The sequence below is a fragment of the Asterias amurensis genome, chromosome 9 (genome assembly GCF_032118995.1).
Source record: "Asterias amurensis chromosome 9, ASM3211899v1".
Lineage (NCBI taxonomy): Eukaryota > Metazoa > Echinodermata > Asteroidea > Forcipulatida > Asteriidae > Asterias > Asterias amurensis.
Window position 1 is genome coordinate 3553161 of NC_092656.1, and position 27613 is coordinate 3580773.

General features: G+C 38.9%; 1 protein-coding gene across 5 annotated transcripts in view; it reads left to right on the forward strand.

The window, feature by feature from the left end:
* The window catches only part of LOC139941448 (uncharacterized), a 96206-nt gene that overhangs the window by 33475 nt on the left and 35118 nt on the right, over window positions 1–27613 (forward strand). For 3 of the 5 annotated variants that reach the window (XM_071937946.1, XM_071937949.1, XM_071937947.1), the window contains one exon: window positions 20208–25669. In XM_071937946.1, the coding sequence (XP_071794047.1) occupies window positions 20208–25669 (5462 nt within the window). Of the gene's footprint in view, window positions 1–841; window positions 1283–3262; window positions 3407–20207; window positions 25670–27613 lie in introns of those variants that run through there. The other 2 variants (XM_071937950.1, XM_071937948.1) reach the window with 2 other exon arrangements.

A 27613-nucleotide genomic window follows, 5' to 3' on the forward strand; every position in this document is an offset into this window, starting at 1 on the left:
GTACCATTAGAGCAAAGGTGATTTGATGTGTATACGTAGGCCTCCCAAGAGCTTTCTGATGGGGGTGTACTATGTACAGTAACATGTCTGCTGCTACAGGGCATATTACATCAGGCATGGATGCCAAAGTCAGATTCCCTGTGGAGAGAAAACAAAGTTTGGATCAAACAGCGCGGTTTGTTGACTAGTTGGCCTATTTCCAAGAGCGTTTTACACAAAGGGCTCGCACCTCGTTCATGTGGTGCTTGCTGCTCACCCTGTCTTGTTACATGAATATCAATAAGTAAAGACCTTGGCAGAATGAATAGTTTTGGAATCAACTGTAGCAGGAATGCCACAAAAAAAACTTTTTAAAAGAAAAATCTGCTTCACTCATAGGCCTATAAAAAAAAAATCATGAACTTGAAAGAGAACTAATAAAACCTAATTATGGTAAATCCATTATCCACATTGCAAGAAATAAAATAAAGGCTTTTAATGTGTTGAGTTCTTTCTACACCATCTTGTCTTCACATCAGTACAAATTAGACACGTATCTAAACTTGTCACATAGTCCTTCTCAATTGACAGTAATTTATCTTTTCCTAAGTTATTTCCAAATGGAGAAAATAACAAATGTGCAACAAAAGCCCAAGGTCTGAATTTATTAGCGCTAATGGCATCAGTCAGCAGTAGCTAAGGGCAAATGAGCAAACTATGGAAATGGCCTTGTTGTGTGTGGACACCCAGAGGAGACATTCCTGGCAGGCCGAACTAGAGCTGTCTGCCGTTTGTGCATGAATGTCGAGAGCCAGAATCACATTGTATTGCTGTCGCACTGTCTGGTACATGTATGTACTACATGTATGTAGTTAGCATTCCTGTGTGTGTATATTATAAAGAACACAAGACTCGCACAAGGTCATTGGTTCATAGTGCAGAGCTGTGGTTATTGTTATGCATTATTCCATTATTCATTCTGGAGGTATTTTCTTCGCCTGTTCCTACAAGGTCAACACTGGTTCTCAGAAGTGAACAATAATTCTCCAAAGCCTCCAGCTGAAAAGACCTTTGGAATTGAAACTACCTCCTGTTTCACTCGTTGCTTGTTTTCTTGTCCGTTGGGACAACAGTGCAGAAAGGTTACATGTAATGTAATGACGACCCATTTTTTATATTTTTGACTGCGAGGCGGAAGGATTTGTGCAATACATGGAATGATGCAAAACATGCATGCTGCGTACATCATGTACTCTTCCCATAGGGAGCTTCTAAGGACTCTGCTGAATCTGCTGATCATTATGTAAGTTTTACTTAGCAGGTTACCAGCCAAAACTGCAATGAATTTGGCAACTGCTTGTGAATGTTACCCTGGTACATGTAGGCCTATAATTTGCATCGTTTTTAGAAGAAATTTAGTAAGAGTGAAATTTTAGGTCAATATTGTCATTGGATGTATAGGCCCTACAGTAGGCCTAGATGTTAAAGATATTTATTTTATGTTAATAAAGGTATTCATGCAAATTATTAACGATCTTTGCCTGTTTATATTTTGTCAAATGTGTTGACCACAATACCTGGGTCCAATTTCATACAGCCTCTAATCATAAAAACTTGTTTGTTAATAAAAGCACAGAAAAGTATTGCTTTTACAGGACCTGGTTACCAGCCAAAATTCCATAAAGTTAACATTGTTGCAGTTGGTGCCCAACTCATTTTATGCTCAAAAGCAAAGACATTTTCTAAGCAGTATTTTCAGCTTTAAAACAGCTTGATGAAATATGTTACTTTCTGAATTGTATGTGGTCAGAAAATTCACTGGCTGTCAGTAAATCTGCTCTTAAGTTTTTGCCACATGATGCCTGGACTTCAGAGGTGTTTCTTTACATTGTCTTGAGCCATATTACCATGGGGATAGTATGACAAGAATCGTCTTGACCTTGACTGCACTTCAAACAGCCTGGGAGAACTTTCTTTCTAGGATCTCTCCCAACCTGCATGATTTATGTAAAACAATGTGACATTAAGTTGTGAGTTATGGAAGTGTTTGCTCATTACTGTATTTCTGGGTCGGATAATGGTAACAGGGTACGTAAGACTAGTAGGTAGGGGTTTCTGTGTTGAGGAATTGCTAAAGTGTCTGACAGGAACAGGAGAAGTAGGTTTTAACGGAGTCTTTAATATTTAACATTTGGCAGGAATGATACTTGAAGATTGCCTCTGATGCCCCTCGTTCTTGCATTGGTGCCCCTTGAAACTTACTTGAAACATTCTACATGTGTTAATTTCAGTGATGTACTTGATACTTGTAACCCGTTTGATACTCATACTCAGATAGCAAAAAACTCAAAGTCCATACTCAATACAATGTACTTGACTGAAAATGTTCTTGGTAGTCTTAATAAAATCACAACAAGTGTTTTAAAAGCACAACAAAATGCATACTAGAATAGAGTTACCAGCCAAAATACAATGTCACATTTTTGCTTCATGCAAGAAATTGTTGAAAAATATTTTCTGTTTGAAATCAACTATACATGGTCACCACCCTCCAAATTCTAAATTTGGACCCCCTCCCCCCACAACTCCCACTGATGACTGGTCCCAAAAAACTTCAAGTGAAATGCACATATTTTTAGGCTTGTTGTGTGAATATCAGCAGTATTACTTAATCTACAACTATAAATTGTATCCATATTATTTGTCAAGTTGGCCACATTGAGCTTTAAGCGGAAGTTAACTATTCATTACAACATCCACTCCATTGACAAACAGTGGTTTGTGTGTCTTGTTGATCGTGGGTTCAGGGTTCACAGAACTTGAGTAGCTATTTATTGATGTACTATCAGACACATTTAAGTACCTTTAGTGTTGGGGGCGCATGTTTGCATTTAATAATAGAGTCCTGACAAACAGTGTGTGTTTACACGTTATTACAACTAAAGATAGAACTGGCTGTAGTCTTCCGAAAGGTATAACCCTCCATTATTGCGGGCGTTCAATTCAGGCCCCCTTTGTCTGCTGATTATTTAAATGAGCGTCCCTGTAGGCCACAAAAGCGCAGCGTCTCGTGAATAGCAATGAGTGGAGGAGCAAATGAAGTGTGTTAAAACTCTGTACAGGATCCGGCAATCAACCCATTCAGCTTGTGAAAACAAGCATGAAGTAGTCTGACAACTCCTGTGGTTTGGCTGGCTTGTGACACAACATTACAAAGAGAGACGCTATTGTGGGGGCCTGGACACTGTGCCAGTCCGCCTGGTTTGAAGTGCTTCTCTGTACTCTTCACTGTCACACCTGACTGAGTTGTTAATACACAAAGTTGTTTTGTGGTTTGCTATCATGTGTGTTTAACTGGTGTTGAGTGGTAGGCCATTGGGGTTTCTCTCCTTAGTGTTTGATCATGTGGTTTGTGACTGGATGATAGGTAAGTATATCATCTAACACAATTGGAATTTGGCTACTGTGTAACTTTATTTATTATAGGGCTGGTATTGACACTGTTGCAATGTGTATTGGTTTCATGCCTTTAGTGAGCTATCAAGTGATCATATGAATCAAGATTGGTGTTTGATTTGCATTCATAATGACACTGTGTTGTCATCAATTTACTGAAGTGTGCAGTAAACTGCCTGTAGGTACTGTACATGTACAGCAGTATATGAAACACAATTTCAAACCACTTTTTACTGTCATGTTATAAAGTTAAAGTAGAATTTTTTTTGTCATGAAGTTATTCCAATGAAAACAACAGTCAGGCCCCATGGCCTGATGTTTCCACCCTAGCAGAGTATTTGTCGAAGTCTAAATAGCTTTTTTTAAATGGCATTAATTATGTGTTTTTAAGTGTTTGAATGGGTTTGCAGGTTTCTTCTGAAAATAATTTGAGTTGAGTCATTTGTTGAGTCAAAAAAAAAATCTTCCTTTTGAAAATGGATTGGAAAAGTTGTCTTTTTTCTTCTGTCAGTTGTTTTGGTGGCAATTTGAGAGTAATTTACTAATTATTAATTCTAACCAACATTTATATGAAAATGTTTACACACAATCAGATGAACAATGTTCATTTACAATCTCCCTAAAAATCGAAAGCGGCCTCCTGATCTTTTGACCCTACCTAGCATTTGTAATCTGCACACTCTGCACACAAAAAAAGTCAAAGAATTAATCTGCCAAAAAGGTTCCCTAGGAGACCAACACAGCAATCAAGCAAATTAACTGCGTTAGTGTGAAAAGGACATTATTGATGGCCGTAACAAATTCAAGGACGTCCCGACCCTGTAGGGGATTCTGGTAACCCACCAGGGATTATGTAATCCTCTTTACAACTTGAGCAGTCAAGCTTTTTTAATTAAATAATATCGTGTGGCGAGAAAAGAAAAAAATGCTATCAGTAGTAATTTAACAGGGGGTGCGCAATGTAATTACGTTGGATATATACAGGGGATCTGTGTGGAGGTTTAATTGAACGTAATGACGTGTAAGCGTGGTAAGCCATATTGTGCAGTGAGGTACAACATCATCCGTGGAGGATTATGTATGGCTGAAACGGCAGGCAACGGGAAAACTGTAGCCTCAGAAATCCAAACACGAACTAGGTGTATTTATTTGTTTATATTTCATAGAATTTTTTGTGTATTGTATCCTCTTCCTTTTGTTGGGGTTTTGTTTGAACTAAATAAAATAATAATAAAATATGGCCTAAATTTGTATTTGTGCGCATCATAAAAAATAGATAAATTTGGCTTTCATTGGCTATAATTACAGTAACAGTAAAAACTAGGTAGTCAATGAATACACTAATATTTACATTGAATTCATTGAGATCAAATTTACAATACAAACAAGTTGATTGTAACATGCAAATTTTGAAAAATTACATTTTTATTTTTATTTTTCCAGACACTTCAACTTGTGTAGAAATTGAGTTGATCTGTAAACAAACTATATATACTTGAAAACACTGTGAGGCCCCCCTAATGAGCTGCTACTGGATTGTTTTTGTTGTTGTCCCATTCCTTGGGGAATTTGTTTTTAAAGGGAAGGTACACGTTTAGTAATTACTCAAAACAAACATTAACTTAAAAACTGACTTGGTAACGCGCATTGGAAAGTTGTTGATAGTTTAAAACATTGTGAGAAACAGCTCCCTCTGAATTAGCGTAGATTTTGAGAAAGAGGTAAATTCTCACTAAAATAATAAAAGACTTCTAGCTATAGAAGTCTTTTATTCTTATCTGAAAGCACACAAATTCGTCCAACAAGGGTGTTTTTTCTCTCATCAATGTCTCGCAACTTAGGCCACCACTTGAGCTCAAATTTTCACAGGTTTGTTATTTTATGCTTATTGTTGGGATACACCAAGTGAGAAGACTGGTCTTTGACAATTACCAAACAAGTACCTTCCCTGTAAGAAATTCTCTTTTAAAAGCATGATCGAGAGAAACATTCAAACTTAACTGAAAATTGTGACAGTTCACCTTATGTCATTGTCACAATAATCTTGGTTGTGCTTTTTTTGGAGTCCCTGTGTTTTGCAAAAGGTAATTTGCATTTTTGGCGACCCAGCATTTACATGCTTTTTTTTTACCATAGTCTTTACTTCCATATGGCGAGTGTGGCAGGCAGTGGCGGTGTGGTGCAAAGGGTCAATAATAATTATGTGAAGTGTAATTTATGTTTTGATCAAAACTTAGTCAACAAGCCAGTTTAAGTCTACTGGGATCTTATTCACACACACTCTTTAAGACACTGTACGTTGGTGTATGTTTGCTATTTTAGTATTGTATCCAATGAAGTGAGTCATACTCATCTACACTGTACAATATGTACGTGTGTCATCATTTTGCATCTTATAGTTGAAGCAATCATTGCGGGAGTTTCTTCCCACAGGCCTGGTACAGACGGTCCTTATGCAGGCGGCCTGATTGGACCATTGCTCAGGTGTGATTTTCACTTGTCTGTGACCTGCATGCATAATGCGCCACTCAAATCCATTATATGAAAATATCAATATAGGCATATCATCACAGAAAGGAACACCAGTGCGCATAAATAGATGAGGAGCTGTAAATCCATGCAATTATAGTAGTATTATAAGTAACGTTATCATACAAATATTGACCGCTTGTGAGTGCGTTGTTGCAGGCTAAAATCACGAGATAAAAACTGGACTGTTTCATTTCATGTAGAGAAGTGGAACAAAATGGAAAAATTCAGATTTCTCTGAGTGAGTATATTCTGCAAAAATACCTGAACAAAATTAATTAAATATTTGTTTTATATTTCAAACAAATAAATAATGTGAACATGGCGACAACAACAAAAAACGGTGTAAATCTGTGAACATAAATTTCAGTCTTACCAACATTGTGGTGTGTCTTTGCCAAGTGTAAAGCTCTTGTGTTTGTGATCTGCAGAGTATGGGTTCAAGTCCAGGTCTTGACACTTGTGTCCTTCTAAAAGCAAGACACTTGACCCTTATCGCTTTGCCCTTTGGACGGGATGTAAAGCCATACATGTACATGTAGGTACCGAGTCTTGTGTTATTATTGTAGAAGAACCCAGTACACTTATCGTAAACGTGAGAGGTTTGCCTCGGTGTTTTCTGACATGGTTAGCTGCAGTTTGCGCCACAGCAGCTTGTAAATCATTACATGGTGCTATGTAAATAAACAGGTCTTATTTTTCGAACTTAGCTCTGCATACCTTGTAGAAAAGTATTGAGCGCTCTGAGTCGCCCTCAGGTGGGATAAAGTGCTGTATAAACACTGCATAGTATTGTCATAATAAATTTATTATAATTGTGCACACCCTTAAAATGGGCTAAACAAACATTTGAAAGCGAAGTCAAAATGTTTTATCCACTACATTTTTACAGTTGGGATACACGTATGTACGATGCTAGGAAACAGTCTGCCTGCATCGATCACTTCATTCTTGATTATTTACGGACAAATTGAAATTGGTTTTCTTTCCCCCTCCCCCCCCCCCCAAAAAAAAAAAAAAAAATGGTTCTAAGGGATGAAGCTTACAAATGACATTTGATAACCCTCCTACCGGAATATTCATGCGCATGTTATTCTATTCTACTGTGACACTAGGATCACCGGCGGGCATGGCGGGCATTTCTTTCCCCCGGAGTCGATCCATCTCAAGTATTTGTGACATTCTAGTTGTCATTATTGTAGTGTAGAGTTGAATAAGGAATGACCCCTGGCAAGCTCTCTCACTCAATTTGGTGTCATTTCCTTATATGTAGAAATTATAGCGTCTGTCCTCTGTGGTATGTAAGTACCCGGTACTTGTCTGGATTTATGGGTGGACCAAGGTCTGTATATCACAAACGTTTTGTCTGTCATTGGTATTTAATTGTCCTGTTTTTGGTGCATTTGTTGTTGACTGGGACGTCAATGAAAAAGGTATACTGCTGATATTGTGTGGTGATTTTAAAGCCATTATACACTTTCGGAACAGAAAAAAATATAAAAGTTCACAGATTTCTAAGTAACTTACAGGGTTTACAGAAGGTAATGGTGAAAGACTTCTCTTGAAATATTAGTCCATGAAATGCTTTACTTTTTGAGAAAACATTAAAACAATTATCAATTCTCGATATCGAGAGTTACTGATTTATTTGAAACACATGTCATGACACGGCGAAATGTGCAGAAACAAGGGTGGGTTTTCCCGTTATTTTCTCCCGACTCCGATGACCGATTAAGCCTAAATTTTCACAGGTTTTTTATTTTATATAGAAGTTGTGATACACGAAGTGTGGGCCTTTGGACAATACTGTTTACCAAAATTGTCCAATGGCTTTAAAGGCGAGGTATACCTTTGGTTTTTGGAACCGTTTGATGTACACAATAAAACTAACATCTGAACATTTCATTGGTGAAATTATGTCCAAAAATCTGGAGCGTATACATTTTGTATGTCCACCCTACACCCAGGAAGAATATCCCTGATAGGAATACACAATTTGACTGAAACATTACACGATAGCGGGGCGTAAAACTGTTATCTTTTTACAACGACCACATTTAACTTCGACGTGACATATTTCTCAAGATGCTTTTTACTATTAAAAGCTGCTGTAAGCTTCTAACCGAAGGGTTTTATTGCGACAATTGTTTTAGTGAGAAAATAGAATTAGCTGTTGCAAACAACTTACCAACCAAATGGACCGAGAGTATAAATGCAAAAAATAGTTAATGGCCTGACGTTTCGACCCTAGCAGAGTCTTTCTTGAAGGCTAAATGACAACACAACAAACATGAATATAGGTAACTAACTTCACTGCTTATGTTTCACTTAGTTACGTGTTCATGTTGGTTGTGTTGTCATTTAGCCTTCGAGAAAGACTCTGCTAGGGTCGAAACGTCAGGCCGTTACCTTCCCTTTAACACTTATTGCCATGATGATACATAATTGCATTTTGGTTGATGCTACATCGTACATGCAGTAGAGACGACATAACAGGAAGCAAAATCCTGGTACCATCCGTTGGAAATGTTTAACCATGTACTGTACGTGGAACTACGACTCCATGTCTTTTTCAGATTTTAATTAACTGTAGTGCAAATGCTGTGTGTAAAGGGCATACATATCTTCTGTGCTTTTTTATATGCCCCCTCTTGCCTTAATGTATTATTAGGGTTTTAGGAGACATACACCTTTTGGCGACAGTTATTTTTTTTTTTACTTTTATGCTCTCCTGGGCACCCCACTGTTGTTTTACTTTGTTTTCTTAAATATTTTTAATGTATGTACATGTGCTTGTAAATGTGATTGCCCGAATAAATATTAAATATTATTATTATTACAAATTTAGGGGTTTGGCTGGAGTATTGCAATTATATGCCTTGCATCTTCATTAATTGTTATTAGTCAGGAAACAATTTTGTCCTGCAATTTTGCATTTGCAAAACAATCAGACTGGACTTGTTTTGTAAACAGTGAATGCCGATATTGAGAAACAAATCATGGTATTTGATTAGATTCTGATGAGTTTTGTGTATATAGCGTTATGCTCCGCTATACAAGGGGAAGTTTTTCACTGTCATTATTTTGTTTGTTTACTGCCACATGTACAGGCCTTATATTATGCAAAACGAGTATCATACAACATAAATTGTGGCAGCTCTCATGCAACTAGAAATACAATTAAACAAATTAAGAAATTCAGCAATATGCACACGTAGTTATCAATATTTTCCGCTAGTAATAATTGCAAAAACAAGCAGATATCTGACTTTAAAATAAACAAGTAAGATATTTAATAGATATTCACAAATCAGAGATGTCATGGAGCAAAGATTTTTGTCAATGGCTGTAGCAAAGGGCAACAGACATAATGCAATGGAGAATGCTCAATTCTGTTAGGGTATGCTGTGACTGGCAGATTGGTGTTGACTTTACCCTGTACATGTACATGTCATTGGCTTTTCTTTTATTACAGCGCATTATGCACAAGGCTGCCCAGGTATCCAGTACGTACTTACATTACAGTACATGTTGTATTGTACATACTGTATAATAGCGCAGTATTTTGCATGCTTTGCATAATGTACTGCACAGAATCCACTGGATTTCCAATGCTACCCATCTTGCCGAGATCCATTAAAACCCTCTTACTGTCTGATCATTCAATGTCATTCAATTTGATTTGGAATGATAGATAGACTATGTCAGCCTGCCATACGATATCATGTGCCACCTAAAATCTGGTACGGTTATGTCCTCCTTTCTTAATCACCGCATTTATTAGAAGGGAATCGGTTCTTTAAATGTTATAAATTATCACTAGTTCGCTTCTTTCAAGTAACTTCTGATGCCTGTCGGACCACTTGGTGAGAATTCTAACTAGTCCTACGGCCTTTTAACTGGCATTTGTTCTCCAGACCACTATTTAAAAATAGAACATTTCAAACGGTTGGGACTCAGATTATGATGTACATGTATGCCCGATCCCATGTTTTGCATGATCAGTTTATGATAAATGCAGTCCTCAATTGCAACCTCCATGGTCCAATGGAATCAAATGAAACATGCAGATTGGATTTTGATGGATCAGGGATGGTTACTGTTAAAACACAGTTCAGGTAGAGTGATTTTGGTATAAAGGTTATACTTTCTAACCCATTTACAACAACAAAAACACTTTAAAAAATTCAACAACAAAATGAATGTTGTTGTGTTGTGTTTGGGGGGGGGGGGGTCTCTCCTGCATAGGACCATACGCCTCTGTTAATACTTATGCATGACGTCATAATTCTTACCCAAAATGAGGCTTTTAGGACGCCATATCAACTGCACGAGTAGTAATCAATTTCCATTTTATGCTCATTGCACCCCGGGGAGTCAATTTATACAAACTAGTGTGAATTTATTCTGAAGGTATTGAAATCTTTTTCGCTAAATACTCAGTCCTTGACTGTCACTGATCATTTATTTGTGCACAATTCATGCATACTACTACTACTACTATAGTCAAAACCCTGTGAACACTTGATTGACCAGAGCGGTGGTGGTAAATGCGCTGTAGTTGACTATAAGTGGTGCATTGATTTTTACCAATTGACACTCCATAGAGTTGGTTCATGCCCCGTTGCTTATTAATGCTAATGGAATCAATACAGCAACAAAGATACACTGAGCATTGGCCAGATGGTAGGCCATACTGAGGAGTAACGATCTTGGCTTTGCCATATTAGTAGAGGCGTTTGGTTTTCTAACTAGCTTAATTTAACCTTGTTGCTGTTTATATGAGCGTGTAGAATTGGTAAACTAGAAGGATTAGTTACGGGAAGTATGTGTTGAAAGTCTGGTTTAAATGCCTCGGGCATGTAGGTTTCCTACGAATTGGGAACTAGGGGATGGAATCGGGAACTAGGGTCTTGAATGTCATCTTTGTGGAAGAAAGGTCATTTTCATGGTGCACAGGGTACTCGAAAAAGGAGCTGGCTTTTAAAGGAGTACCAAGGCCAAACCAAGTGCATGGGTACATGTTAAAAGTCTGGTTTAAAATGCCCCAGGCATGTAGGTTTCCTTCCCTGGTCATGCTATGAATTGGGAACTAGGGTCTTGAATGTCATCTTTGTGGTAGAAAGGTCATTTTCATGGTGCACAGGGTACTCGAAAAAGGAGCTGGCTTTCAGAAAGGAGTACCAAGGCCAAACCAAGTGCATGAGTACCTGTTAAAAGTCTGGTCTAAATGCCTCAGGCTCGTAGGTTTCCTTCCCTGGAAATGAATAGGGAACTAGGGTCGTGAATGTCATCTTTGTGGAAGAAAGGTCATTTTCATGGTGCACAGGGTACTTGAAAAAGGAACTGGCTTTCAAAAAGGGGACCAATGCCAAGACAAGCGCAGCAGGATGTAGTGGTCTCTGCAGAATTCCAGGCCTATGTACATTTGTTTGAACTAAGTACAAGTGCTTTGATCAATGATGTGTACACAACTTGACTTAGGCACGCGTACCTGGAACTTGAGAATAGCGACAGTGTTGACTTGAGCTTGATACAGCTGCGTTCATGGTGTCGTTTTATTCAAATGATGCCTTCAAAAGTTAGTTTACATGTATAACATTGGTACTTTGCCTAATCCATTTCGAGCCTTGGACTTGGCTCTTGAAGGGGCACATAAATTTTCTTCTGATAACATTGGATAATGGGTAACTCTATGAGGAAAATGTAAATTTGTATTATTTAGAACTTTGCAAAGGGCACCACTGCAAAAGCACAGGGCACTACGACAATTGCGCTGCGTTCATGAATGAATACCAATTTTGTAAGTAGTGAGTTGCTCCATATTGCATTAACTGCAATCATGCTTTGTATTATGTGTTTAATTTCACTATAGTCGGCTTGACTTGGTTTGATGGCAGTCAATGTACATGTAGTATAACCCAAGCAGTTTGTTGTTTTCAAATGGCTTGTTTACTCACTGGAAAATGATAACAAACAGGAGGATGGTTCCATATAAATGAATGGATACCAATTCTGTAAATAGTGAGTTGCCCCATATTGCATTGACTGCAATCTGCAATACTGTCATGCTTTGTATATTTAATTTCACTATAGTCGGCTTGACTTGGTTTGATAGTAGCAGTCAATGTGGTCACAGCCATTGTGCAGCTGCATTGGTTTTATTATTGCCAATAATCCCTGTCACATGTTCACTTCTGCTTGCCTGCACATACACAAATGCATTAGGGAATAGGCCCGCGCGCAGGCATTATGCGATAAGTTGACTGCAACTGTCTGGGCATGGACCACGGGTCAATATTCATAACGGGGCTCTACAGCCGCCTAAATAGCGCGCTAATTTCTAGGCCTTGTGTTTGTGTCAGCTCCAGCCATGCGCGTAGTATTTCTGAAAAATTAATAAGCAGTTTTCGTTTGTTGCACGTGTCATGTATCCTTTGTTTAGTTTGACTTTTTTTTTTTTCACGTGGAATTAAATTAAAAAGCCACTGGAGAAGTATTTGTTGTGATGCCACTATTTTGATTCTGTGAGAAATTTGAGCTAAACATGCGTTGATAGTATTGTGGGGGTTGTGTTTTTATTTGTTCACTCTTGTTTATTTTTTAAAAGCTTAGCCCTTTAAGGACCATAGTGACCTAAATAAAAGTCAATTTTGCATGACATTGTGAGGCTTCAGTGCCAAGAAGTGCTCTTTCAAGATGTGTTCATGTTTAAAAATTGTTTTAAAAATCAGTCAAATCATCAGCCATACATGTATATGATGGGTATATCATGATGATTTTGTACCAAGTGTGCAACTTTTCAGCCAATCCGACAATTTCCACCTTTTTTTATGCCACAGAAAACTGAAAAACACTTCAAGTTTTTGGGTGCTTTTATGGCTCAAGTTAGGGTGAAAAAAAAACTGTGAGGGATCCTTCTAATTTTTTCTTAGCAGGGGAAAAAAGGGCCCAGCACAAAAAGGAGCTGAGCAGAAAACAGTTTTGCTTATTTTCGCTTAGCAATATTAATGGTTTTGTTCAGCCGCTCTAAGACATTATTAGGCACAAGACGAGACTACTGTCCAATGTTCAGGATTTTAGATTTCTGTGTAATCTTCCCCCTACCTATAGTTCATAGTGTACAAGAGTTCAGCAGTTGCAAAAGGCCTATTGATCAGTCACTACATAAATATTGTTGGAAACAAGGAAGTGTTGTGAAAATATGAAGTTCTAAATATACCGCATTGCGGTGAGATGGATCCTCATAACATGCTGCCGGAGTCTAGCACAGTGAGCTACCTGTGTTTTACCATAGAGTTCTCTATTATGGCGGTAGACTGTCTGTTTTGTCTTTTTGTTTAAAGCTATGGGAGCTGATAAATCCAACCCCCTCCCCCCTTAAATAAAAGCTTACAAAAACGCACACAAAAACCACCACCAAAATACAAACGCAAAACCAAAAACAACTAAAACAAGAATAACAAAGCATAAAGTAAATTAATGGCAAAAAAAGGGGAAAAAATCCACCCACATTTTAAAACTAAATTTGTAAACCTTTTAATGGAAGTTCAAGGAACTATTTTTAATACATTGTTCCATTATTTATACAAACAGTCCAAGGTGTGAACCCTATCATTAATATCTGGGAGCAAATAACATCTTAGTATTGTTTATCATGTATGCTTAACATATAACGTAGGGATTTAGGTAGGCTAGCTGTGATTTACATCGGTTAGAAATAATCATGATAATGATATTAACCAACACTTACATTCTACTTGTAAAATCTAACTCACAGCGCTTTAAAAGTAATCAATAGCAAACAAAAATCATTAAGTCTTTAAGCACAAGAAGTTGCTAAGCACAAACAAATCTGAACAAGGAACTGTTTTTAATAATACAACTATCTCCATTATTTGTACAACAGTCCAAGGTGTGAACCCTATCATTGTCAATATCGGGAAGCAAATAACATCTTGGCATTGTTTTATGCATAACATACATGTAAGCATAACATACATGTAATGTAGGGATTATTTAGGTAGGCTAGCTGTGATTTACACATAGAGTTATATATAAGAACTAGAGCGTGCACTGGCCTATATACGCGCCCCGGTATGTGAGCAGGCGGCCATTTTCTAAGTTGACAAAACAGCTATCTCACAGCGTGTGTTTGTGCGGCCATTTTGTAAGTTGTACAAACAGCATCGCGTGAGCGTTCAATAAAAAAAACCTCAAACGTGTATTTCATATTCAACGCGCGTGCATAATGACGCGCTTGTCATCTTGCGGTCCCGTGGCGTTTGTGCACGAAGCATCACTCGTGCGCCTTCTAGTTCTTATATATAACTCTATGGATTTACATCAGTTAAAAATAATCAGAATAATGATATTAACTAACACCAGATTCTCTACTTGTAAAATGTTACTGATATTGCTTTAAAGGCACTGGACACTAGTGGTAATTACTCAAAATAATTATTAGCGTAAAACCTTTCTTGATCACGAATAATGGGGAGAGGTTGATGATATAACACATTGTAAGAAATGGCTCCCTTTGAAGTGCCATAGTTTTCGAGAAAGAAGTAATTTTCCACGAATTTGATTTCGAGACCTCAAGTTTAGAACTTGAGGTCTCGAAATCAACTATCTAAACGCACACAACTTCGTGTGACAAGGGTATTTTTTCTTTCATTATTATCTCGCAAGTTCGATGACTGATTGAGCTCAAATTTTCACAGGTTTGTTGTTTTATAAATGCATATGTTGAGATACACCAACTGTAAAGGCTAGTCTTTGACAATTACCAGTAGTGACTGTCCACTGCCTTTAAAGTAATCATTAATAAAATAAAATATTAACTGATAGTCACATAAATTTGATAAAGCCTGCAAGCACAGAGAAATCTTGTTCAGAAGAGAATAAGATAACCAACAAATATTTTTTTTAAATACATTGTTGCGACTGGTTAACAGTGCATAAATCTTAGGATGAAATCATACACAGTGAATTTATCGCTTCATTTTGTAATTTGCAGTATTCTTGTAATTTATTACAACACTATAAAGGTCATATCACTTTGGTGTACAGCCGACTGTGACTCAATACATAAGTGCATCCCTGTATGTATTTCTTAATTAAGTAGCTTGACACTTAATAATCGCCAGTCTGTGCATTAGCAATTAACTATAGTCAGTTTATTGTGCATTTGCAATTAACTGTACTTAGTTTATTGTGCGTCTTCACTATCTATGTACTTCATTTGCATTTGACTACTACAAAAGCTAGTCATAATGAACCATGTGCATGCATAGGGCCTACATGTTTAACTGAGCTGTTATTAGTGCTTCAGGGATAAAGACCAATTATGTGATTAGGATTTTTGTCAATCACCGATTTGTGTTTTTCTATACCGAGGACTCGGCACTGAGTATAAATTGTTACTTAAAGACACTGGACACTGTTGGTAATTGTCAAAGACCAGTCTTCTCACTTGGTGGATCTCAACATACGCATAAAATATCAAACCTGTGAAAATTTTAGCTCAATTGGTCGTTGAAGTTGTGAGATAATAACGAAAGACAAAATCACCCCTGTTACACGAAGTCGTGTGCTTTCAGATAGTTGATTTTGAGACCTCAAATTCTAAATCTGAGGTTTCGAAATCAAATTCGTGGAAAATTACTTTTTTCTCAAAAACCACGTTACTTCAGAGGGAGCCGTTTCTCACAATGTTTTATACAACTTGAATGAATGCAGATAATATCCAAGGCTAACTCCCGATTTGACCAGCACAAAAAACATTAATTTTATTGTAGGATTAAATACAGCGCCTGCAGGCAGCAGTAGTGATCGAGGTGTGGTAATATCACTCGGCCCTAATTACTGTGGCGTTTTAATATTTTATGGCATGCCAGGTTTGGCCTGTTGGCTCAGCATGCTATTAACTCATGAGGTGTGAACAAACTCTGTGTTTGGATTTCCCCCCATCAATCATCAATCATAGCGTGTCACCCTACCAAATTAATGCCTAACATGCTAAGATCTCCATCTGTGGGCCTAAAAAACAGCCTTCGTGGCAGGGATGCTCTGGCATATTTTTTTTCTTTGTCTGTCGGGCACAAGATTCTTGCAAGAAAACAAATCTTTCAGCTAAACAAATTGAGTTTGAAGGTTGGGTGTTTCATGGCTGTAAATTTTGAAATCCTAGTTGGTTTTTATAGGGGCAATATTTGGGGAATGGACTACAAGGGTACAAGCACGGAATTGGGCACACAGTCAGATTTCATGAGAAATATTTGGCTATTGAGCCGGGTCATCATTTTCAAAAAAAAAAAAAAAAAAAAAAGTCTGTAGAATAACAAGCAACTTTCAAAATTGGAAAAATGGCTGCCAATGCCTGTTATTGTACTTGTATTTTTTTTGAAGGACGATGGCCCTTTCCTTTAAAAAGCAATTAAGAATAAAAAAACAAAAATTATTTGCATTTCTTGTTGTTGGCCTTCTACCTTTTTAATTTTTTTTTTTAATTAAAAATATTCTGTGAACCATTTTTTTTATACGCGATGCTGTAGAAAACTTCAATTATCATTTTGCTTTAATCTTTGTACCTGACCAAATGGATCTCTGGTGTCACAAAATGATGCATCAGTAGATGTTGGAGCGTGCAGACAACCGATACGTCTGATGGTGTAAAAGCGCTGTGAATGATTGTAATAAATGAAATAAATGTTTAGATAGTGACTCACATCCCAGGGTTAGTCTGCATACAAATCACACGTAAAGAGTAAGATATCTACACAGATGGGCTATTCACACTTTTCTTTGCTCTCAGAAAAAAAGGGAAAACAAAAAATTTCTCTCAAAATGCCTGATCAGGATGAGTAGGCTGTTCAGATCGGTTGAAGGCACTGGACACGTTTTGGTTATTACTCAAAATATAGCAGAAAAACTTACTTAGTAACGAGCAACGGAGAGCTGTTGATGATAGTTTAAAACATTGTGAGACATGACTCCCTCTGAAGTAAAATAGTTTTTGAGAAATCGATAATTTCCCACTAAAAGATTTGAGTACGAGAAAGACTTCAAGTTCAGGTTTGAAGCATTTCTGAGGCGTTGGAAAGCACACAATTTGTGCGACAGGGATGTTTTTTTTTTCCTTCATTATTTTCTTGCAACTTTGATGACCAATTGAACCCAAATTTACACAGGTTTGTTATTATTTTTACATATTGTTTGGATGTACACATAGTGAGAATACTGGTCTTTGACGTTTGCCACATTGTGTCCAGTGTCTTTAATGTCTGCGTGCTTTAGGTTGTTGTGCTGCCAGTAGGTCTGTAGCTCTCAGGGGTCTGCCCACTCTTTGCTGGCAGGACACTAGCCTTGAGTTCCAGGAACAGATTCTCCTGGAATCACTGAGCTACATTGTATTATTTATGAGGGGGTGTATTTAAGTTACTCTTCAGGGTTGAACTGTAGTTACCTCATGAGGTCAATGATGGTGGGGGCGAGGGACACTCTCTCTGGGGTAGCAGTCAACACAAGAAGAGTTCAGTACACAGGTAGATTGTGGTTTACCTCAGAGCCAGGGGGTGCACTTACAACAGTTTGTGTTTGGGTCTTCTGTCACCGTTATAAATCAAGAAGTGAAGTATGATACATTGGTGGTAAACTCAAAGTCATGTGAGTTTGTTAATCTGAAAGTTTAGGAGCGGTTTAACCTATTTAATTGTATGAAACTTGTCATTGATTACCTGGAAATGGTTTGCAATAGTGTTTTTCCGAACAGCAGACAACTTTTTTTCTTCTTCTATTCAATGCAGTTTTTGTGTCATTATACTTGTATAATGCCCTGCCTTATTACTGATCTTGCAGGACACAAGCATCATAGAGGATGCACCTTCATTTAGGTGTTGTATTATTAGTAATTTTTTCTTCTAGCGCAAGACTAGTGTTTTTACTCCTAAAACAGGAATAGAAATCTGCTCAAAACAAGTCTTAAATGTTCTTTGTTTTTCAATGTGGTCTATTTTTAACACGCCACTTTTGCATTGCCTCTGTTGCCTCTGAGATACAATGAGGCGTGCGTGCATTGCACTAGTTGCTCCTGAAATACCTCCCCTTAAATTGTATAGTTCTAACTAATCATTATTTCCATGGACAGTAGCTTCACCTCGTTCAAGAATTTAAATCCCAGCGGGTCATGGGTAACAGTACATGAACCTTCCTAACAACGGGGAAAGTCATTGTGTGAATGGACTTGGTTGCGATGTAACACTGTGTAAATAAATGTGGGTCAAGCAGTTGACGAGGAACAATCAATAGTCTTGCAATCAGCGCAGAGAACGATGAACTCTTCATTTGTAAAGCCCTTGCTGTTATACTTTTGTGTCGTGATGCTGACTGTGTTTCAGGTTTGAGAAAAATTTGCTGCCCTGGGATTTGGGGGTTTACATGGCTGTCGAGCGAGCGTACGTAATGTGGACACAATTCACTCACACTGTGATCGGTGTTAACCCTTTATTATGCATCATTTATTTTAGTGATAAATTGATCGTATGGACACCTTAATTTGTTTACTCTGTGTTTGTTTTACCATTGGCAACCCACACCAAAACAGGGCACAATAGTGCCCTCATGAGTCCTCTTTCCTATTTTGAAACTGTACGGCCGTGCAATCTTGATTTTTCCTTATACAACAATTTTTTCTGAAGGTCAACACATGAAAGTTTTACAATATGGTTTAAATATAATTTAAAAAGTGCAGGGATTGTCATCTTAAAATCAGGGCTCTTAAAGGCAGTGGACACTATTGGTAATTACTCAAAATAATTGTTAGCAAAAAACCTTTCTTGTTAGCGAGTAATGGGGAGAGGTTGATGGTATAAAACATTGTAAGAAACGGCGCCCTCTGAAGTGACGTAGTTTTCGAGAAAGAAGTAATTTTCCAAGTTTAGAATTTGAGGTCTCGAAATCAGAGGACTGGTCTTTGACAATTACCAATATAGTGTCCACTGTCTTTAACTGTTTTAACATTCCCTTTAATCTTTAATGTTAATTCAGATTTACATTAATATGTAAGCAGGCCATTTGACGAGCTTGGAACACTTGGTGTGAAATTTATCAAAATTATACATTTTTCATCATATTTATTCTGAAAATAAATTACACAATTTTAAAGCATTAAACACTTTCACAGTCAAAAGGTGAATGTTGCATGATACAATCAAGACAAGTGTAAAGGCCCGATCCCACCGCAGCGATAACGAGAACGATAACGATAACGACGCAAAGAGAACGCATTCCATTGGTTGAGTGAGCGTGTGCGTATTCTGCGTGGAGCAATTCAACCAATATAATGCGTTCTCTCTGCGTCGTGATCGTTATCGTTTTCGTTATCGCTGCAGTGTGACTCGGCCTTTAAAATGCTTTTAATAATAAGGTCAAGTATCACACACTGTCCTAACCTCGTGAGATTAAATCTAGTGTGGGTGCCGTCATTTTTATCAGTGAAACGCTGTACATGTACGTGCACATATGAATCAATGCAACACACTGTGCCAGAAATTTACAATTAAAGGGAATACTTGTGCAATGTATGTATGCACTATGTTGGTAATAAATATCTTTCAATGTACATGTACATTGTGCAGTACGCTGGTATATTTCAATGTACATGTATGTACTACATGTACGTTGGTAATAAATATCTCTCAATGTACCCATGTACATGTACTGTACTACATTGGTAATAAATATATCCCGCCATTCATCATACCAGAGTAAGCCATTGAGAAATTTAGATTCCCCGATTCCCTGATTGTACCGGTAGCCACAACCCCTCTGATTAAATGTAACACTGTATAAGCACTAGAGTATATATTGGTGCAGTGTTTGGCATTATGTTGATTGCCCTAGGGCTCGGGCTGTGTCTCGTTCTATCATTGATGTATTCACTCACTTACCGATAATGGTACCTTTACTCTGGCACTGGCAGTTTTTTTTTTTTTTAATCCAGTGATGTGTTGAGTGTGGTGCACACAGCGCAATCCCATTTCATCGTGCTGTGAAATGGTGTTCATCCATAACTGATGTTGACATTTCATTAGATTCGTTATTGATTTTTTGTTTGTGTTTGTGTAAATATGTGAGTATCTTTGTGTTGTTGTTTACTATCTCCAGAGACTTTCATTACGAATGTTATTTGTATGAATCTGTAAATTAATGTTGTTGTTTTTTTGTTTTGTTTTTACCACTAGGTCGATGACAAGAAATGTTATGCTGAGCTGAGAGTTAAGCCCAAGAGAACATCGGAAACCCATGTAACATCAGCCAACACTGAAGGAAAGACGAGGACTCTACTGCGTTTATCTAATGAGGAAGCCGCTGAAGAACCAACCATGGAATCGCTCATTGCACTGACCAACAGTGAGACGTCGGATTTCATCCAAGCCAATGGGACGGGCTCGTTGTGTTCACAGATAGATTTTAGCCATGTGACTGGTATTGGACAGAACCCACGATCGGATGATACAACGAATTGCTTTGTGAACTCCTGCGTCGATATTGCCAATCAATCCGCCAGCGATGCGGCAACAGAGTACCTACAGAAACAAGAGGAAGAAGAATTGCTTCAAGCCCTGGCGGATTCGGCCGGGGACGCTCAAGGAATAGAGCAGGCCCTCGACGTGGATTCACTCACACCATCCTTTGTATCGGAGCAGAGTTTTGAATTAAGTGTGGCGGATGTAGATCTGGAACCGGAGGATCGGCCACATTGTAGGTACACTACCAAATCAAATGATACGGCCCTCGCTAATGGAAATGAAACGGTGCAAAATTGTGCAGAGTCATTGCTTATGACTGCAAGAACTACAGACAATGCATTATCCATTGACTTGCCATCGAATGGCATGAGCCAGCAGCAAGGTGTAGGGCCTCCTGGTGGTATCCCAATGCCCATCGATACGGGTATGGTGGTCGAGGTCATGGAGATGGAACAAGATAGAGAGTCAGCGTTGTTGTCGTCAAATCCTCCGACTGATACCATGGATTTTGGATATCAATCCTATGCTCACAATTTTGGTGCCGATGCAGTGATTGAGAAAGAGATGGACACGTCAAATCTAATGAGTGATGAGCCAGAACCCGATAATAAAAACACCTGTTTACTTGTTACCGTGTCCGAGGCGCAGTACACTGTACACTCCGGCTACAGTCCCAAAACAAAGCAGACCCCGACCTCAGCAAAAGCACAACCTAAAGTCACCGCAGCAGCTTGCCAGAAGTCCAAAAAGGACAAATCCGCAAAAGTTTCTCCGTCCAAAGTCAATCCATCGATGCGATCCAATATTTCCACCTCAAAGTCAAACTCTGTGCCAAAATCGTGTGTCAAATCCCCCAAATCAAGGACAACAAATGAAATGAAAACAGAAGCGTTGAAGAAGGGCACGGTTAGCTTTAACAAATCACCAGCAGCAGCGCAAGTAAGTCCGAATAAACGAACACCTCAGAAGGCCAAACACTCAGATCTTTCCAATAATGTGTCCATTGCCAACGCAGAAAAAGTAACAAAAATCACTGGGAAACGAACTGCCAAAGTCAATGTGTCTGCCGTGAAAACGACACTCCGAAAAGAAAAGCTCTCACCTGACAAACCCAAAAAGAGCAAAAAGTCAAAAGCCAAGGGTGAAATATCTCCTGTCATCAAACCACCGAAAACCAAAAAACTGAAAGAACCAACTGTAGACATACTGGAAGCCAACACAAAATGCAAGGGAAACAAGAAGAAGAAAAAGAGTTTGCCCGTTTCACTGGGTTTGTCCAAACTGAATCCAATCACTGTAGCTGGAGTTTCCGCCAGTAAAAAATCAAAGAAAAGTAAAAGTAAAACCAAAGACAAGAACAGTGACAGTTGTGAACTGACTTCATTTTCATCATCCAAAACTAGTTCAATCGGCAAACCACTTACATCACCCAAATCCACCAAAACCAAACCAAAGAGTAAAACAAGTACACTATCTCCAAAGAGTAAAGTAATCAAAGGAAAAGGATGTAAGACGAAACTCAAGAAAAAGCCGCTGCTGTGTGTTAGTCCATTGGATGTTGCCTCACATCACCCTTTGAGCAGTCCCTCACAAATCAGCAACCCACCTATCTTGGGCGTCACCGTTTCCTCTAAAGCAACCAAGAAAAACTCAAAATCCAAGAAGGCTGACAAGAAGTGTAAATCAGGCAAGTCCAAGTTAAGTAGAACAAAAGTACAGAGTTCCACAATTGTGCACTCAGATGGACTACTTCAAGTTGCCACCAAAATCAACAGAAAATCCAAGAGCTGCAAGCCCGGCAAGAAGGAGAAAAAACACAAGCGAGCCAAAAAGCACAAAATCAAAGAGAAACACAAGGAGTTGACGGCTTCTGATAATAAGCCAGTTCCTCCTCCGGCCATTCTACCATTAGGAGGAACTTCCCCTCTTCACATACTTATTCCAGATGAGGAACCAATAGCTTCACCCTTGTCTTCCCCACCCTGTCCACCGAGCAAAGGAAAAGGCAAGAAGTCAGGCTCAGGCGTTGCTAGACTCATGACTGAATGGCTCCTTGAGAATGGACACGACGACGACGACGATGACGATGACGAGACGATTCAGCTTCATCAAGGTAAACCGATCAAGAACTCTCAAAAGCACGGCAGTCCGAAATCCAATAAGACTTCCAGTCCTCGCAAGGAAATGTCCACCCCAGTGTCGCCAGTCAGTAGCTCATGCTTTGGAACGCCGACCAAAGTCCCGCATGTGTTCGCCGAGCCTGTAAAAGCTCTGCATGAATCCGGGAAGAAGAAGCAGCTGAGCGTTGAGCCGATCAGAGCGGAGATTATGGAAGGCTCTAAGGAGAAGCAGCATAAAGAACAAACGCCGTCTCCGCAGAGTGCTACCACCTGTATGAGTGAAGAAACAATGTTTAGTGACAGTGGAATAGGTACCGATAATAACAGTAATCCAGACCAACATGCCTTGGACAAACACAGACGGCGTTCTGTACCCTCAGTCACCGAATCGGATATGTCCAGTGAAATGCTCGACACCCACCCACTAGCCACCTCGGCTCATGGTCTGTACAGCTACGGCAAGAAAGACAAACACCATAAGATCATGAACTGGCACTTTGGTCCGCACAGGAAGAGGAGAAAGAAATACCGGTTTATGAGACAGCCCGGAAGAATGAGCCCAGCTTTTGTGTTTGAGCTGGACGCCGTTATCTTAGAGCTAAGAACACTGAGACTGGATCACCAAGAAGACCTCACCGATGTCACCAAAACTGTCTTCACCGATAAACACTCAGAACCAAAGAACCATTTATCAGCCATCGCCAAGCTGAATCCAAATTACAGCAGCTATTTGAGACCATCGTACCTTGCGACAGTCCTTAGTAATCCCACCATGAAAAACAGTAAGCATAAGTCCAACAAGAAGAAGAAGAAAGAGAAGGATGACAAAAGGAAGAAAGAACTGAATGTTCTTGGCGAACAAGGCAGCCATGATATCAGTGAGCAGTACTTAACCAACTCAGGCAGTGAGATGTCACCTAAAGCAGCATCTAAACCACCAGGACTTGCTATGAGTGACTTGTTCCAAAGAAGCCATTCTGTGGTTCCTCAAAAAACTGATTTTGCAGTCAGTAATGTGCTGTCATTAAGTGCAACTTCCGACTGCCCAAGCACTGTCTTTGGAAAGCAAACTGCTGGACTTGTTAACAAAGAGAGGCAAACACCTGAGGAGAAAATAACACCAACAGTGGACACAGCAGACTCACATGTGCAAGATTTAAACTCAAAGCCATCTGCTAAAGCTGCAACCAAAAAGCCAAAATCCAAAAAGGCTAAAATTATCAAATCTGTTAAAGCTGTCACCGAATCCACAGCCAGCACAGCATCAAAACAAACAAAGGCCATTAAAGCCTCAAACGCCACAAAACAGTGCCAAAAAGACAACAGTGTACCTTGCGACAAAACATCCAATACAAGAGAAGCGACACCACCCAAAACATCGGAAAAGAAGGAAAACACAAGGGATCAGTCTGTGAAGACAAACCAGAAGAGCGACATCACCAGTTCCAAAGTCGAACCAGTATTTCTTTCAAACGGACTTGCAGAAGCTGATGCCGGTGAAGCCAGCCAACATCAAACAGCTATTCCAGTGCCAAAGACATTGCCAAAACCACCACCTAAAAAAAGAAGGCGAAGGAGAATTGCCAGATTTACTCCTCCTAAATCAAAAGCCTACCTGAAGAAGAAGCTCATGACAATAAAGCAGCGGATTGAGGAAGCTGTGTTGCTTGATAAAGCGGAACCATCGGCCGAAGTCAACATGGCGGAGAAATCAGTCAACGACGATGATATCACTGCTGCAGACTTTGAAAACAACAATGTGCTTGAGAGAAAAGAGGGGTTAACCAACAGCTGTCACCCGGAACAGTTGAACCAAACTCAAACCGGTTCCCTGCCTACGGAGTCGAAGGTCATCTTGCCCACATTGACTGGTCAAACGACACCGAAGAAAACCAAAGCGGATACTGATTTATCAGTGAAAACAAAAAGGACTAAGCTAACTATGGTAAACAGGACGAAGGGTAACAGCAGTGTGGTGACTCCTGTGGAGTCAACATGTAGGGAGAAGGCTGAAGTCGTGAAAAGAACTGACCCATGTGAAAATGAGAAACTCGCAATCAAATCCGTACAATTATCCAGTATTGAAGACTCGATAGAAGCCTGTATCAAAAAGTGCTTCTCATCTGTGGACTTGGTCAAGGAAAACTCGCCAAAGGTCAAACCCAAGAAGGGGCCAAATTCAAAACTCAACACAGGAGCCCGTGCCAACTCTACAGCCAATAAAGTCAAATCTCCTGTACGAAAATCACAACCGTCCACCACAATATCAGTGAGTAAAAAACAAGACAATATTTTTGACCGACTTCAGAACTGCTGTGCCACCACAGAGCAGGAGAAGGTCGATAAACAGGACACACAAAAAGGTACTGTTGTTGTTAATGAATCCCAATCTGGTGTAACAGAGGAGCCTTTAATACCAGCAGTTACACCTGTTATTCAACAGACTAGCAAAGTATCCAAGCGGCAAACAAAGGGTACAACAAAGACACCTGGAAGAAAGAGGGCTTATAACAAGGTTAAAGTTTCTATAGAGCCCGGCCTTGGTGGACAATCCTCCAAAGAAACGGCCAAGAAGAGCTGCAAGGTCAACATTTCAACGGAGTCAGTGACGACAGTAGGGGTGGATACACCCCAACAGACACCACAGGTGAACTTCACTGTTTGTCAACAGAATGAGAAGAGTATTGTGGTGTCAGATGTGAAGGATGTTACAAGCGACAAAACAAGTTGTGATGTACCAAGATTGTCTGAGGAAGTACTCAACTCTGAGAAGCCATGTGTAGTGTCTCCGACACCAATGGATGTCACAAATAATACCATTAACTCTGATGCGAACACTGTCACCCAGATACAGACTTTTTCAGTTGCAAAGAGTGCCGCTAAGGCCAAAGTACCCAAGGTACAGAAGAAGAAACTCCAGATGACCAAAGTGCCAAAGATCGTCGTGAAGAGGACTGTTGAAACAGCCGCTGTGGACGAGTCCTCGATGCCGCTCAAGAAACGGAAACTCATGAAGGAACCCGTCGTCACTTGCACAGAGAACACATTAATCAGGTGAGACTTCCTTAAAAAAAAAGAAAGATTTGTTTTAAAGATGGTTTCTTGTCCCTCTGTTCCCTGATCCACTCCACTTTTGACCTTTGACATTCTCTTGATCTGAATTTTGGTCTCTTGAAAGGGAAGGTGTACATTTGGTATCACTCAAGCTTTTTGAGAAACATTACAATGTTGGTATGTAAAAAGATATTTGAATATAAGGTAACGCTTCTGAGATTGTGTGTTGCAATTAGAGATTATCTTTCCTGCTTGGACATATTTGCTCTGACTTTTAGGTCATATCTCAAAAACGCTACCATATTCAGATGTTGGCTTTATTGTGTAAATGTACATTTATATCAAACTCAAATAATCAAACATTTCCAAATACCAAAGGTTAAACTTTGCCTCGTCGCTCTATTTCCTAAGCCACTCCACTTTTGACCTTCTTATTATTATTGATAAATTAATTTATAATGTTCTATGTATGGACTATATAATGAATTATTTGCTCAGCGTTTCGATTTTCAAATTGTGAAGGCCTATATGTGAATGACCCTGACAAGATTTACAACTCCAAACACAAGCACTGTATAACTGAAGATGTACGGCGGCTTAAAGGGAAGGTACACGTTTGGTAATTACTCAAAACAAATATTAACTTAAAAACTGACTTGGTAAAGAGCATTGGAGAGCTGTTGATAGTACAAACCACTGTGAGAAACGGCTCCCTCTGAAGTAGCATAGATTTTGAGGAAGAGGTAATTTCTCACTAAAATAATAAAAGACTTCTAGCTAGAAGTCTTTTATTCCTATCTGAAAGCACAAAAATTCGCCCAACAAGGGTGTTTTTTCTTTCATCATTTTCTCCCAACTCCGGTGACCAATTGAGCTCAAAATTTTCACAGGTTTGTTATTTTATGCATATATGCTGAGATACACCAAGTGAGAACACTGGTCTTTGACAATTACCAATTGTGTACCTTCCCTTTAATGCATCATTAATTGCACTGTGCCATTCAAGAGTTGGGACCATTAATACTCACACTCTCTTATGTCAGGTTTAACCGGGTATCACAATAGAATTATACGCATGAACTGTCCAGGGCCCAATTTCATAGAGCTGCTTAGCATAAAAATTTGCTTAGCATGAAATTTCTTCCTTGATAAAAACAGGATTACCAACCAAATTTCCACGTGATTTTCAGGATAAGCAAACAACAGCTGAGTACCAGTAACAAGCAATATGCAACAAATAAAATGTGTAGAAAAGAGGAAGGCAACAAATAGTTTGCAAAAAAAGTTTTTTTGAGACATTGCTTGTAGTTTGACCAAGGATGTGATTTGTCAGTCTTTTGTCTGATTTCAGACTTTTAAAAAGTCTACCTGGTAATAAAAAATGCTGTTCTTTTTTTTCCAAATTAAATAAGACATGCTCTTTGATCTACTTCTCTAACACTGATGATATTGTTTCCAAAAGCTCCTTGGAATCTAGACCTCCAAAGGGTGATCAAAAGGTTGAAATGCCATCATTTCAATGTATCCCATAAGATTTGTATCCAAGTTTCAGACTTTTTTTGTCAGCAATGACTGTCATCCCTGTTTGACAAATTTTGACTTTGCCTTCTTAATAACCATAATTATCAACGTGTTTACATGCTGAAAATTGTGTGTGGTTTTTCACTGTTTTCTCTTAACTCGCACAACGGATTAAGCTGAAGTTCTCACAGGTTTGTCATTTTATGTTCACCGCAGTGTTTCCTGACAGTGGCTGCTGAATGCGCTGTAACACCTTGTAAACCCCGTATGAGGTGCTACATAATTAGGTCTGAGATTTTCATAACTTTAAAAACCTGTCTTTCTGAAAAAAGTGAAAGTGTCTTGAGTACCTTGTTGGTAAAGCGCTATATAAGACGTCGGTAATATTATTATTATTGCTTTTATTGTTTTCAAATGAAATCA